General features: G+C 41.2%; 1 protein-coding gene across 4 annotated transcripts; it reads right to left on the bottom strand.

Annotated features, from left to right (window-relative positions):
- Positions 1-6349: 6349 nt before the first annotated feature.
- On the bottom strand, positions 6350-14136 carry LOC133402455 (tyrosine-protein kinase CSK-like). 4 transcript variants are annotated; one of them, XM_061676166.1, is made up of 14 exons: positions 13757-14136; positions 13256-13301; positions 12799-12876; positions 12332-12445; positions 12120-12235; positions 11709-11931; positions 9982-10075; positions 9828-9893; positions 9583-9682; positions 8812-8902; positions 8663-8736; positions 7710-7905; positions 7502-7588; positions 6350-6793 (listed from the first exon to the last, which is right to left on the bottom strand). In XM_061676166.1, exons 3-14 carry the CDS (start codon positions 12805-12807, stop codon positions 6608-6610), a joined length of 1356 nt encoding a protein of 451 aa, XP_061532150.1. In that variant the 5' UTR covers positions 12808-12876; positions 13256-13301; positions 13757-14136; the 3' UTR covers positions 6350-6607. The 4 variants fall into 4 exon arrangements, with proteins under 4 accessions (XP_061532150.1, XP_061532151.1, XP_061532152.1 ...); XM_061676167.1 differs by lacking the exon at positions 13256-13301; XM_061676168.1 differs by lacking the exon at positions 12332-12445 and having other exon boundaries at positions 13757-14135.
- Between the last annotated feature and the right edge of the window lie 543 nt (positions 14137-14679).

Raw genomic sequence — 14679 nt, 5'->3', positions numbered from 1 at the left:
ATGAATGCATATACAGTATGTAAGTCAGGTATTGAAGGATGAGGGAATTGGAAACCCACCCTCATGCATTCAGTTATGCTGAACAAGCTGCCATCCTCTCCAATCACACCAAGCAGCTTTCCTTGAAGAATAGAGTGGAAAGCAAAAGTGAGCTGGAGTTTCTTGATTCTTATTCACAAATATATTCAGTAATGAACTGTAAATGGAATTTCCTCAGAATGTCACATGCTTATATAAAACCCCAGTTCCAATGAAGTTGGATAAAGGATATCACCACAGTTGGATAAACCCTTCAGAAAACCAATGTCAGTAAATACAGTTCGGCGCTACATCCGTAAGTGCGACTTGAAACTCTACTATGCAAAGCAAAAGCCATTTATTCACAACACCCAGAAACGGCGCCGGCTTCTCTGGGCCCGAGCTCATCTAAGATGGACTGATGCAAAGCGGAAAAGTGTTCTGTGGTCCGACGAGTCCACATTTCAAATTGTTTTGGGAAATTGGGGATGTCGTGTCCTTCGGGCCAAAGAGGAAAAGAAACATCCGGACTGTTACGGACGCAAAGTTCAAAAGCCAGCATCTGTGATGGTATGGGGCTGTGTTAGTGCCAAAGGCATGGGTAACGTACACATCTGTGAAGGCACCATTCATGCTGAAAGGTATATACAGGTTTTGGAGAAATATATGCTGCCATCCAAGCAACGTCTTTTTCATGGAGGCACCTGCTTATTTCAGCAAGACAATGCCAAACCACATTCTGCACGTGTTACAACAGCGTGGCTTCGCGTACTAGACTGGCCTGCCTGCACTTCAGACCTGTCTCCCATTGAAAATGTGTGGCGCGTTATAAAGCGTAAAATACGACAACGGAGACCCCGCACTGTTGAACGGCTGAAGCTGTACATCAAGCAACAATGGGGAAGAATTCCACCTACAGAGCTTCAACAATTAGTGTCCTCGGTTCCCAAACGTTTTTTGAATGTTGTTAAAAGAAAAGGTGATGTAACACAGTGGTAAAGATGAGCTTTTTGGGAACGTGTTGCAGCCATAAAATTCTTCACTTAGAATGTTTTATTTGCTAAAAACAATAACGTTTACCAGTTTGAACATGAAATATCTTGTCTTTGTAGTGTATTCAATGAAATATAGGTTGAACATGATTTGCAAATCATTGTATTCTGTTTTTATTTATGTTTAACACGTCCCAACCTCATTGGAATTGGGGATGTAATAGGCTTCAGTTTTGTCCACCGGGCAGCGCGTTTAGTTGCACAATACCTTGATGGTCTTGAGGTGTCATTGTATCCCGACAGGTGCACATGGCACACACACCCTGTGACGGATGCAGGATACAATAACAACTCAAGTAGCGCCAGAAGATTGCCGAACCGCCTCCAAAGCTCCAGTTTTGTCTCATCTGTCCAGCGGACACTCTCCCAGCGACTTTGTGAATTGTGCATTATGGCAAAATCCAGTCTCATCAGTCATCAAGTTATTTCAGTGTCCATTGTATATTTAGCAGTATGGTCTGTCAGACATGATATAACATCATTATGGCATAATAGCTTTTCTGTAGAGAATAGCTACTGTAGCTTCTGCTACTTTGTGCATTGGGCTCCATTACTATAGTATCTGATTTTAGAAAGAGCAAACCAATACTGAAGGAGTTGCATTAAAAAACAAAACAAACAAAACAGATATGTATAAGATGTACAAGAGTGTTGGCGTGAATGCTTGTTTCTCAGCCTTCACAGATGAATATTTTAGATGACTTACATTATGACTTTGGCCTCTGCAATTAAAGGCCTGCCCAGCAGCAGCAGCAGCAGCAGCAGCATTTTCAGGCACTTCAGTGCTACTTTAGTCCCTTTGTACTCAGAAAACATGACTTTTGCAAACATCACAACGTTCTCAGTGAATTGTGTGAACGTGTACTCATGAGAGAGCAAAGTGTTCGAGAGGTTTGTTCTTCGCTTTTGCTTTTCTCTGTCAATCCAGACACTGTAGCTTACTCGCCTCCGGACCTTTCCCTTCCAATGCACTTCTGTAACTTGAGGTCCTTGCTGTTCTTCACCCAGCCACCTGTTGGTGAGTCAAAGACAAGAGGTGTGACACAACCACATGCTACTAGGAGTTTGTGTGAGATGTAAAGCACTCGTGAGCCTCACCATTTAATAAACTTTGGCTTGATTAGACGAGCGCACAGACCATCAGCATTGCTTTGTAGTGCTTTGGGGGGGAAATTGACATAAGGATCCCGGTTAACATAGAATTAACACCTAATGTCAACAATTGACAACTGGCGCTCATGTGGGACTCGGTTGCTACGTCAGGATATGCTCCCGTCAAGTGTTCATTTTTCTATTGTTCATTTTTAGACTGGTTAGTGTGTCTGCCTCACAGTTCTGAGGACCGGGGTTCAATCCCCGGCCCCGCCTGTGTGAAGTTTGCATGTTCTCCCGTGCCTGCGTGGGTTTTCTCCGGGCACTCCGGTTTCCTCCCACATCCCAAAAACGTGCATGAATTGGAGACTCTAAAATTGCCCGTAGGTGTGACTGTGAGTGCGAATGGTTGTTTGTTTGTAGGTGCCCTGCGATTGGCTGGCAACCGGTTCAGGGTGTAGCCCGCCTCCTGCCCGATGATAGCTGGGATAGGCTCCGGCACGCCCGCGACCCTTGTGAGGATGAGCGGCTCAGAAAATGGATGGATATGTTAACCGCCGGTTGTCAATTGTGTTGATCTACAGCTGTACGTCAATACACATAACAATATTCTATAGTATTGTGTTGCGCATGTAACTGTGGAGAGCGAAAGCTACGAAGTATTGATTTTTCAGCGCATCGGTCAAAGTAGCAAGTCTTTTCAAGTCAATGGGTTCAAGTCAAGTGAAGGCACGAGTCCCTGCTGGTCGAGTCCAAATCGAGTCGCAAGTCTTTTAACATATTGTCAAGTCGAGTCGAGTCATCAAATTCATGACTCGGGTCCGACGCAAGTCCAAGTCATGTGACTCGAGTCCACACCTCTGCTGTGTGACAAATCGTCAAAACAAATACAAGCGACATTTAATTCCAGCACAGTAGCCATTATTATAAAAAGCCCCATTTATTCAATATTCTGTGCTGTAGATGTCAAACCACCGGTTGATAAAATGGTGTATTTTTTGATAATCTATTTAGTATTTGCTTGCAGAATGCCTAGAAGTACATTTTATACTCTTTTTGGCGAAATTAGCGACTCGTTCAAAAACCGATGGGCCAAAAATGACGCAGTGGGTGTATGGGTTCAAAAATGTCGGGTCGAAAATGACCCTATGGTTCTTTGAGTGACTTTGTAGATGGAGAATGGTGACAGTCCTGTATTTGGCTAAAGCCTTGAAATAAATTAATTTGTATAGTATATTTTACTAAGTTACCTGGGTAGTACAGACCAAATCGCCCATTGGCCTGTCAAGGAGGAAAATCGCCGTCGATGTGCTGTGTGCAAGGATCTCAAAACTGAAATGCACTGTGAAAAATGTGCAGTTCCTCTCTGCAGCAACAAGATGCAGAACAGATTTTTGGATAAGCAAAGACCCATTGAGTTTTTTCCAGTCGTGATTTTGGCCTGGTGTTCTTGTTTCCATTGGCCAAAGTGTGTTTGTACATTTGAAATCCAGTTCTAACATAAAGCAAAACAAAAAACCAACAACATTGTTAAATGTGTCCGTGTGGTTGACTGATTATTTGACTGATAATTTATAATAGTTTGCATTGACAGTGTTTGTTATTGTGATTCTTTGAAATGATCCGCCTAAAAGCCAATGGGTCAAATTTGGTCCTAATCCTAAATTAGGGAATAAAGGGTTAAAATTGAAAAAGTGGATATTTTGGTGTTCCGTGAACTTATAGCAGTCACTTAACTGATAGTTCATAATTTTCCAAAGAAGAAAAGGCTTTTTGGGTTCTCCAGGGTGAAAGAGAGTAGAGGAGGGGCCAGGAAGGCATCAGCCACATAATCAAATATGGACACATCTAAATCTACCTGCAAACATTTCAATTCCTACCTAATGACACACTTTAGAGGTATTTAGACTTCTAGCACAATATATGGTTATTCGTAATCATTGAACTGTTTACTTTCAAATCTACTATACTGGGTAATATACAAAGTCTGAAAATATCTATCTCATCGTATATCAAGTCACTAACAGCCTTTTTTCAAAAGTTCCCGAGGTCCTGTCACATTGCACAAGGCTGTCATTGGTTGTCTGATGTGCACTTGTGGTGTCAAGATCCTATCAGCAAGCAACCTGCTGGTGACCCAACAAAGACGCTGAAAGTACAGGAAGCAGGAAGGAAGACCAACCAAATAAAAATAATATATACAAGATGACCCGCCCCCGCCACACACACACACACACAAAACACATCTTAATGTTTCAAAATGCTCCAAAGTAAACATTTACCATACCTGGATCTAGTTCAAAGTGGCACCAAGCCGTATCTTGTCAAATAGTGTCTGCAGTCCTTATCAGTCAAAGCCCCAAATCTCATCAAGTCCTGACAGGGAAATGTCACGGGTGTCCCCAAAAATCCACAAAAACCTGTCAAAGGGCGCGGAGCCTAAACACATACACATGAACTGCAGCTATGATGTGAAACGAAAATGACTGCGGGATGAGGAAAATCTTGGAGACAAAAAGCTGGCACGCTACACCGTGGGTGATAACATAATTTGGTCTGATTGAGTTAGAAAAAAAAAAAAAAAAGTCTACACACCCCCTTCAGCCGAGACGTTCAAGCATGCGCAGTAAGGCTCACACATAGAATAATTCAACACTTGGGAAAATACTTTTCAGAGGACAAATTCCCCCTTAAATTCTACTTTAAGAACCATTTCCATTGTTTCTTAATTGTGGGGTTTTGTTTGCTGTAAGCTATAATCATCAAATTATGCATATATATTAAAACCTCATGGAATATTTCAGGGGTGGCACATTGGTGGAGCGGTGAGAGCGTCTGCCTCGCTATTCTGAGGACCGGGGTTCAATCCCAACATTGATCGACCGTAAATTGAGAGCTTCGCCTTTTGGCTAAGCTCCCTCTTCACCACAACGGACCGATATAAAGTGCGCATCATTGCAGACGCTGCATCGATTCACCTGTCGATCTCCCCTTCCATTCTTCCCTCACTCGTGAACAAGACCCCAAGATATTTGAACTCCTCCACCTGGGGCAGGATCTCATCCACGACCTGGAGAGGGCACTCCACCCTTTTCGGACTGAGGACCACGGTCTCAGATTTGGAAGAGCTTCAACTACTCTTTCCCCAGGGTGGAAAATTACACATGTTGAGACTTTCGACTTGTTATACATCTTTTAAAAAATAACAATTGGGTGCACAAGAATGCTATTTAGGATTGTCTCTTGTCCACACACATAGACAACCAAGTTCAAACATATCCATCCATCTTCTTCCATGTTCCAGGGTTGGGGCAGCCTTGGCAGAGAACTTCCCTCTGCCCAGCAACTTCGCCCAGCTCTTCCAGGTCAGCCAGAATAGTCTCGACAGCGTGTCCTGTGTCTTTCCTCCCAAATAAATACGTACATGCACTTACTGTAAATCTTTTAATAGTGCTTTACAAGGACAAACCCTATAAACCAAGAAACTGAGGAAATATCTACCAAGGAGAACACACTTACTTGATTTATGACTCAATAATACCTCAACCCTTATTCCAATTAACTGATGAGGTATTCTAACAGAACAACAATCTAAAATCCCCAACTTCAACCCAATCGAACATTTGTGGTTTATGCTTAAAAACCTGGTTTTCTTGCAAAGAACAGTGGTAAAAAAAAATAATCCAGCGCGAATGACACCAGAAGCGTGGTGCTACAAAGTTACAAAAACACTTTATAAAGGACTTAACTAAATATTTGTGGGGGTCTATGTACTGTATAGTTAAGCCATTATGTACAGTTTCTACCATATGTGTATTACAGCAATGATATCTAAAATAAATTCTAACTTGTGCATCCAATTCTTATTTTTGTTACCGTATGTCACAGTCATTACACCCTTGAAAATAACGATTCAAGTCAATTAAAATCCGCAGATTCATACAATATTCTTGCCCACAGTGGGTGCAACTGTAACTTTCAAATCAAAGTGCTTCTCCAAAAACAATGATGAAACAAACTTGATTCACAGACAGAAGACCCTAAACCGTGTTTAAGGTTTGCTTAAGGCAACAAATGCATCTCCACACAGTGTGCATCCTCATCCTCAAATGCTTTGATGCTCTTCAGAATTAGGTCATCAGTGACGCATGGCCGTCACGTTACTTATTCATCACATTATCTTCGGCTCGTGCATGAGCATTTAATAAAGCAGTCTTGAGTATGAACTTACATTGCGTTGCACAGAAAGACTCAACACTTTCAGACAGAACACAGGAAGAAGTGTTGAACAAATGATACTTCACAAATCGCAGGTCATTGGGCTTAAGCAAGATTCGAAACATTGTCAACCAAAAAAAAAAATGTCAAAGGATAGTCAACGGAGGTTTTTCTTGTCCCTCCCACAATCCAAGATGTAAGTAGAAGGTGCAAGGACGTGTGTGGTGTCAGAGCAGTGTGCGGAGCACGTCTTCGCAATATAATAGCGAATCTTTCAACAAATAAAAAGTCGGTCGAGAATCAGGGTCCAAGTGCCAGCAGTGATTCATGATGTCATAGAGAGCTTCAGGACACCCATCTGGAATAGGCATCCGGTATCCCTTCTCCAAAAGAGGCCCCACATCTTTCAATTGCTGCACAGTGCAAACAAAGTTGAGACTGAAACATTTTTTTCGACATATACAAATACAATTGTATTAAAGGTTATTTTATTATTATGTAGGCTTTTGATCTGAATATTTATTTATTTATTTTTATTTATTTTTTCCGGGAGGATGCACGGAAGCCATTCTTAAGCTTTTTATGTGTAGAAGGGGCTGCACGGTTTACGTTTCCACTAGGGCTGTCAAAATTGAAGCATTAAGCCATATGATAAATCACCCAAAAATATTGCATTCATCATGTATTAATCACGAAATGTATTTTGACCGCACACGCTCCTTTACCCTAACCGCGGATGGATATCTGAAACGAGGCGCGGGTTGCTATAAGGTCAGTGATCAGGTTCATGCTTAAGCCAGGGCAAAGATGAGTGAGGAGACTCAGACTGATGCGCTCGGCGGCAAATGCTTCAAAGGTCACCCCAATGGGACTTTCGATAAAACATTGGTCATCTGCATACAGTGCAGCACTGACTTCTCTTTTCATCAATCACCATCTCAAAGCAAAATCTGGTATCATGTGTGGTATATTTGGCGCCGGTGATTCATCTGAATTTAAAAAAAAAAATAATAATCAATTGACAGCCCTAGTTTCCACATCACGGCCTCTATATTCCAGTTCTACTTCAACAGATACGATTCTAAGTGAATGATTTCTCTTGTCATATTCTGTATACTTACGACTTTCGGGTATGGCATTCGACCAAATGAGTAAATCTCCCAAAGCAAAACACCGTAACTCCAAACATCTGATTTGGTGGAGAATTTCTTTTGAGGGAGAAAATAATATAAAAATAAATAAATAAATACAAATACTGCTGTAGCTTATTTGCAGCATTTGCTGAGAAAAAAAAACAAAACACTTCTTTATCACTGAATAAGCGCCCACCTTTTCTTTGAGGGCCTCTGGTGATGTCCATTTAACAGGGAGCTTGTTAGTATCCTCAAGGGAAGACACTTTCTTGGTCAAACCAAAGTCACTGACTTTAGCGATGAGCTTCTCTGATAACAGAACATTCCGGGCCGCAAGGTCTCGGTGGACAAAGTTCTGGGACTCCAAATACACCATGGCCTCACAGACATCTCTGCACAAGCAGAGAACAACACGGAATGAGATTATACAAAAATAATCCAACTACATGTGATTGAATATTTTTGTTTTGTAGACTAACATTTGGCCTTCACCAATGCAATTTGCACTGTACATTGCATAGTACATTGTACATGTTGTACACTGCATCCCAAATTATTCTAGAAAGGATATTTTTCTTTGATTTTGCTCGTGAGTAGACGCAAATGACGGTCAGCATGCCTAAAGTTATCAACTGTTAGAGCATAATTGGAACGCTTTGAAACAAACCTCCCAATGATAACAGTAATTTTTTCGAAAAATGAAAAACTTTCAAATTATCACACACAACAGTTTCAATACATTTGATGTGTTTTCAAGATCAGAAAACAGACAGTTGAATTTGAAGCATTAGGAGGCCATACTTCCTAAAATCGTACGCGACTTCAAACAAAAACATCTTGAGAGGTCAAATGACATTTTAACACGAGAACACTTATTTGATGCCAGCTGCACAATTCTGACATCCTTTGAGCTTGTGAGTATTTTGAGAGTTTCTGCTTGAATTTCTTTGGAGGATGTCAGAATAGCATCCAAGTGCTACTATTTGGATGTGAACCGCCGCGACCTCTCAAAACTTAGCATTATTATATTTGTCAAAGCAGAATGTTTGATGCAGATCTTTTATTGGATTTTCTCATAATTCGACCTAAATACATTTTATCTCTAATACGACTTAGTGTTTGACAACTGCAGTGATACGATGTACATACAGTGCAAAATTACTGAGATCAACACTAGTGAGTACTGTCCGCCCTCTGGAACGTAAGTAGTCCAACAAGGTACCCTGGGAAAAAAACAAAAAAACACAACAATAAGTCAGGTATTAAGGTCGTTGACGATGGATGAGACAGACATGCACCTTTCTCATGTATTCAGTAACAATGTACAAAGTGCCATCCTCTTCTGCAATCACTCCAAGCAGCTTCACCAAGTTAGCGTGACTCAATTTCCTTAGAGAATAGAGAAGAAAGCAGTGGTGACTTTGGATTTCCTTGATTGATATTCACAAATGCGGCACGGTGTCCGACTGGTTAGGGCGTCAGCCTCACAGTTCTGAGGACCCGGGTTCAATCCCCGGCCCCGCCTGTGTGGAGTTTGCATGTTCTCCCCGTCCGTGCCTGCGTGGCTTTTCTCCGGGCACTCCGGTTTCCTCCCACATCCCAAAAACGTGCATGAATTGGAGACTCTAAATTGCCCGTAGGTGTGAACGTGAGTGAGAATGGTTGTTTGTTTGTATGTGCCCTGCGATTGGCTGGGAAGCAGTTCGGGGCGGACCCCGCCTCTCGCCCTAAGATAGCTGGGATAGGCTCCAGCACGATCTGCAAGTGACTGGTGACCTGTCCAGGTTGTACCCCGTCTCTTGCCTGTAGTCAGCTGGGAAAGGCATAAGGTCAGCCGTGACCCTAGTGAGAGTCAGCACTATCAAAAATAGATGTATGGCTGGATATCTAGAAGTGTTAGATCATCTTAAAAGAGTCAGGCAGCATGTTTTTTTTTTGAATTGGTTGATATTACTTAAAACAAGAGGAAGAATGATGTAAACTGGACTTGATTCCAATACTTAAGACATACGAAATGCATGTGAATGTTTCTCAGCATTCGAATAGATCCCATTTTTTGTATTACTTACATCTGGACAGAGGTCTCTGCAATAAAGGCTTGCGCAGTAGCATTATTTTTAAGGCACTTCACAGCCACTTTGTTCCCTTTGTACTCAGCCAACATGACTTCTGCAAACGTCACAACACTCAAATTAACTGGGCCAGCAAATCAAACATCATGTGACTTATGTAGAAAAGCGCTCCAGGTGTTTCTGTTGTGTTTTTCTCATTTACGGGAACAAAATAAGAACAACAAATCCAGATAGCTACTTGCCTCCAAACTCTCCCCGTCCAATAACCTTCTGTAACACGAAGTCCTTTCTGTTCTTCACCCAGCCACCTGTTGGTGCGTGTAAGAAAAGAGATATGCCACAACCACATACTGCTGGGACTAGGTGCGTGAATATCAAAGCACTCGTTAGCCTTACCTCTCAAAAACTCATCTTGCACCGCTACAGTCTTCTGCTCCAACTTTGGCGTGCTTAGACGAGTGCACAGACCATCAGCAATGATTTTATAGTGCTTTGGGAAATAAAAGAGACAAAACACAATGATTCTGGGTTAAGAGGAATGAATCAAATGGAATTCCTCTAAAGAGTGAGAAATGTAGTGAGGTTCCAGATTTGGGTTTGTTTGTTCAGCCACGAGTCACTGATGGTGGGGTGGTAGATTCGCCTGACTTTGGTGCCGGCAACGTGGGTTCAGTTCCCACTTAGCGACGGAGTGAATGTGAGTGCGAATGGTTGTGCATGTCTATATGTGCCCTGCGACTGACTGGCGACCAGTTCAGGGTGTAGTCCGCCTTTTGCCCGAAGTCAACTGGGATAGGCTCCGGCGCCCCGTGACCCTAAACGGGATAAGCGGTGTTGAGAATGGATGGGTGGATGTCCATCCATGTACTTTCTGGTTCATGTCGAAAGGCAAATACTTAAAATTCCTCAGTCTGCATTTTCATAGTTTTTTTTAAAATAGTTTTTGTATCCCGCTAACTCACAAACCAACCAACCAATAATCAGGTGATTTAAAAAAAACAAAAACGCCTCAACTTCTTGTCTGGGAAGTAACAATGCAGTGTTTTAATTGACAGTGTCAGAGAGACATTACCAATACAGTTTGTATTTGTATGTTTATTACTATGATTGTAATTTTCAGTGGGGAAGGGTGCAATTTGCAGACATGTTGAAGTAATAAAATAAAAACACATTCAGAAAACCCTCGCTGTGCCATTGAGCAAACACGTACGATATGACAAAAACAAGTAAACGTTGGCAAGACATAAAACATTTCTTTTTGCAGTGTTCTAGCCAAATGTGTATGCCAGTATGTGTTGAAGTGACAAACTTGTCTATTTGGTTTAAAATATTTAATTAGGGTTACATTTTGATGTCATCTTAGTTTTGGGGCATTTGTTTACATTTTTATTTGACAAAAGCGTAACTAAAATACTATTGTGCAATCCTGATTTGGCATATTCTCCTGTATACAACCTGTAAAGTTATTAATTGTTAAATATTGTCAAACAATATTCTTCTGCAATGTCCTGGATAAATGTCCTGGGAAGCAAGTTGGGACACTTACACCCCACACTGTTTTATCACACTGCACTATTTCCATGCTGTCGTTGATCACAACTGGCCACTTATGTGTTTGACAACTCTGCACCATTTGCAAAACCGTCACTTGTAACAGATCATCGCACTATTAGCCACTTTAAATTTCTCTAAATTGCTTGGCGACGGTATCATTTGCACAATTCCATGATACAATATCAGCATCACCACACTAGAGGTAGACTTTAATTGCTCAATGACCCTCGATACTTGCGTGTTTTTACAGCGGTGTGAAAAAGTATTTGACCCTTCCTTATTTCTTTTTTTTGTTTTAATGTTTGACACACTTCAATGTTTCCCATCATCAAACAAATTTAAATATCAGTCAAAGACAACACAAGTAAACAGAAAATGCAGTTTGTAAGTTAAGGTTTTTATGATTAAGGGAGAAAAAAAAATCCCAACTTACATGGCCCTGTGTGAAAAAGTGACAACTACCGGAGACAAATTCCTTGTATGTCTTGTAACACACTTGGCCTATAAAGCTTATTCTGATGATCATTAAGAAGACAGTTACACAATAAAAGGGTCCTGTAAGCTTTTACCTCAACCAGCTGGATGAGGTTGTCAAAGTATGTTTCGTCATCAATGGTGAGCTTGCTGTTGGTTAGGTGTCTAATGTGGTAGTGTTCCACATTGTCGTCGGTGCTCAAACACAGCGTGTAGTCTCCTGGATGGTTGGTGCTTTCCCTCACCAAGAAAAAGCCCATCTTTGGTGGGGAGAGCAATCTCTCGGCCTGGAGCCGTGTTATTTTCCCATGAAACCATCTGCAATGACAAACACAAAGGTACCATTGTTTTACATCTATAGTTTATGCATTATATACGGTATACATTTGTGTAGGAAGAAAGCAAAACATTATTGTGGCCATACCGGTGCTTTCTGGTACAGAAACAACAACAAACCTGTTTACTGTGCATCAGGAGCAAATGAAGCAACATATTTGAGGACTCACGGCATAAGATTCAGCTCGCTGCAATTTTCCACAGATGCTACGCACTTCTGAATGTGGCTGCTGGGAACTGTCCCTTTACGACCTTCTGCATTTTTAGCTATGTACCACTGTGGATCCTGCAAGACAATGCGTCAGCAATGAAAAGCAACAAAAATGATAGCCAATTAGCAGTTTGTCCTCCAAGCATAAACAACACACACAAGGCTTTTCACCTCTGTGGCCGTAATGATAGTCAACACATCTCCTTGGTTAAAGGGGAGGTGGTGCTCTGATGAGCCTTTAAAGCTGAATGTGGCCACACACTCTGTGCCTTTGGGCCATGGAGTCTATGGGGAATCGTATACATCAAAATATAGTTTGATTTTTGTGTATATGTTCCTGAGGCATATCGTTAACCTGATGGCATAGTTGCCCGAGTCACATTTGAATGTTTTGGGTGAACCAGACGAAAGAAACAACCACACATTCAACAAACAAGAACTGTCAAGTTGCCTCGAGTCAACCTTTGTGGATTGCAATGGCCTGGATGAGTTACAGTCTACACAGGCAAAGCAAAAATAATTTCTAGCAAGAATGTTTTTTATTGATGCTGTGACACTACCTTATGAATGACTTGGGCAAGTATGCTATTAGGCTAACGATATACTTAATGCGTACACCCTGCTCTTGTGTTTTTCACCTTTGCCATGCTGAGACAGTCGAAATCCGCTCACAGATGAAGTCTTCCGCCTGCAAACATTCTAACCGGTGCACACACCTGAAGAAACAGTCAATGTAATGGTCCATAGAACAATCTTTGACATGCTCACTAAAACAGGGACAACATTGCCGACATTCCAATTTGGTAATAATGTCATTTTGTTGAGTTCATTCACATCACAGTAGCAAACTCTCAGAACGACACTGATTTGACTGCAGGACGCAGTGATGATTACAAAAGCACAATTTATGAACTGTTTCAATTTGTTGTGTGGTAGACTAGACTCAATGGATGTTTGTCGAATTTTCAAGAACATTTTTAATTTTATAAAATGATCTGCTTCTTAGGGGAGTTGAAGCATCTAAATCGGTGTGAATGGTTGTCTGTCTATCTGTGTCTTGTGAGTGACTGGCAAGCAGGCCAGGGTTGACCTCACCTCTTGCCCAAAGTCAGCTGGGTTAGACTCTCGCTCACCCGTGACTCTAAACAGCACAAGGGGTAGAAAATGGATGGATGGATGCCTAGAATTATACTGTATACTGTAAAGCATGCATAAATTATCAGGCCATTACTAAAAATTTAAATGTAATTTGGTCCAATTCACACAAAACAATCCCAGATCGTTTTGCACCAAAAAGCACAATTCCTGCTCCTCTAGCTGGGCCGGTTGACAGTGCAGAGAGGAATCAAGATAGCAACTCTGGAATGTACACTTGGGACGATATTTCCATGACACATACAAAAGAGGCGTTAGTGAGGTAATGAGAATTAAGTCATGCTACTTCCTCTTTTGCCTTGTCCTTGTAGTGCAGGGCCTTTATGAAGATGATGAAGTGGACAAAAACAACAACAACAACAACAACAACAAAAGTAGCCTACAAACGGACAGGTACAAAACCTCTTGGTACCGAGGCTCTAAAATAAATATGAATTGTACCTGACTGAGGGTCGATTAAGTGACTTCCGGAAGTATCGGATGATGTATCTACTACCCACAATTCGTTTTCATCTGGGTGGCGACAGACATTCCCACGCAGAGGGAAATAATCATAATAATTAAAAAAAACAAAAACAAAACTAGCATCAGTAAAAGTCGAAGCCCAAAATGTACAGTATCCAAATCCAAACAGGGACAAAATGTCACAGGTGTCCCCGAACGTCCACTCGCCAGTGGGTGCGGAGCCGAAAACTCGTACAGACTAACAGTAAAGTGAAACGAGAATGACTCGAATATGAGAGAAAAGATGGAGCACAAAAAAGCAACAACACTGTCGCTAATAAAATACTGGTTAGATAGGATACTCTGTTGACATCACACACGCCCATTCAACCAAGCCCTTCAAAATCTTGCCACGCCTTAATTTCGCATTACGCATGCGCACTAGCATGAGGTAGGGTTGCAGCACCGCAAAGTGGCCGCCATATTGGATTGGGCGATACCCGCAAAAACACCTGAGTAGTACAGTACTTTATGGTATAGTGTACAGGTGCATCTCAATAAATTAGAATGAGGAAACTTCATCTATTTCAGTAGTTCAATTTAAAAAATCTAATATTAAATAGATTATGTAGGCAGAGTAAAGTTACAAATATTTTTTTCTTACAGTTAACAAAAACAGTTTACAGTTTACCATCTAATAACACAAACATCTAAATTACAATGTTGCATAAGCAACAGTCAAAAACATTTGAATATGGAAATGAGGTTTTGAGTGAATCTGTACAATTTATGAGTTTCACTTTTAGAATTGCAATGCTGAAATACAATGAACTCTCCTGCAGTTATATAGTTACACCCGTATAGTGAACATGTTTAACTTTGTCTTTTAATGAACATCAGTTATAGGAAAGTATTAAGTC

Source organism: Phycodurus eques, chromosome 5 (assembly GCF_024500275.1).
Source record: "Phycodurus eques isolate BA_2022a chromosome 5, UOR_Pequ_1.1, whole genome shotgun sequence".
NCBI lineage: Eukaryota > Metazoa > Chordata > Actinopteri > Syngnathiformes > Syngnathidae > Phycodurus > Phycodurus eques.
This window is presented reverse-complemented; position numbering and strand designations above follow the sequence as displayed.

Coding starts and splice junctions, on each gene's coding strand:
- LOC133402455 (XM_061676166.1), bottom strand. Junction 10,076..11,708: donor ACCTCATCCAGCTGGTTGAG/GTAAAAGCTTAC, acceptor TATTTCCCAAAG/CACTATAAAATCATTGCTGA. Junction 9,894..9,981: donor GCAAGATGAGTTTTTGAGAG/GTAAGGCTAACG, acceptor ACGCACCAACAG/GTGGCTGGGTGAAGAACAGA.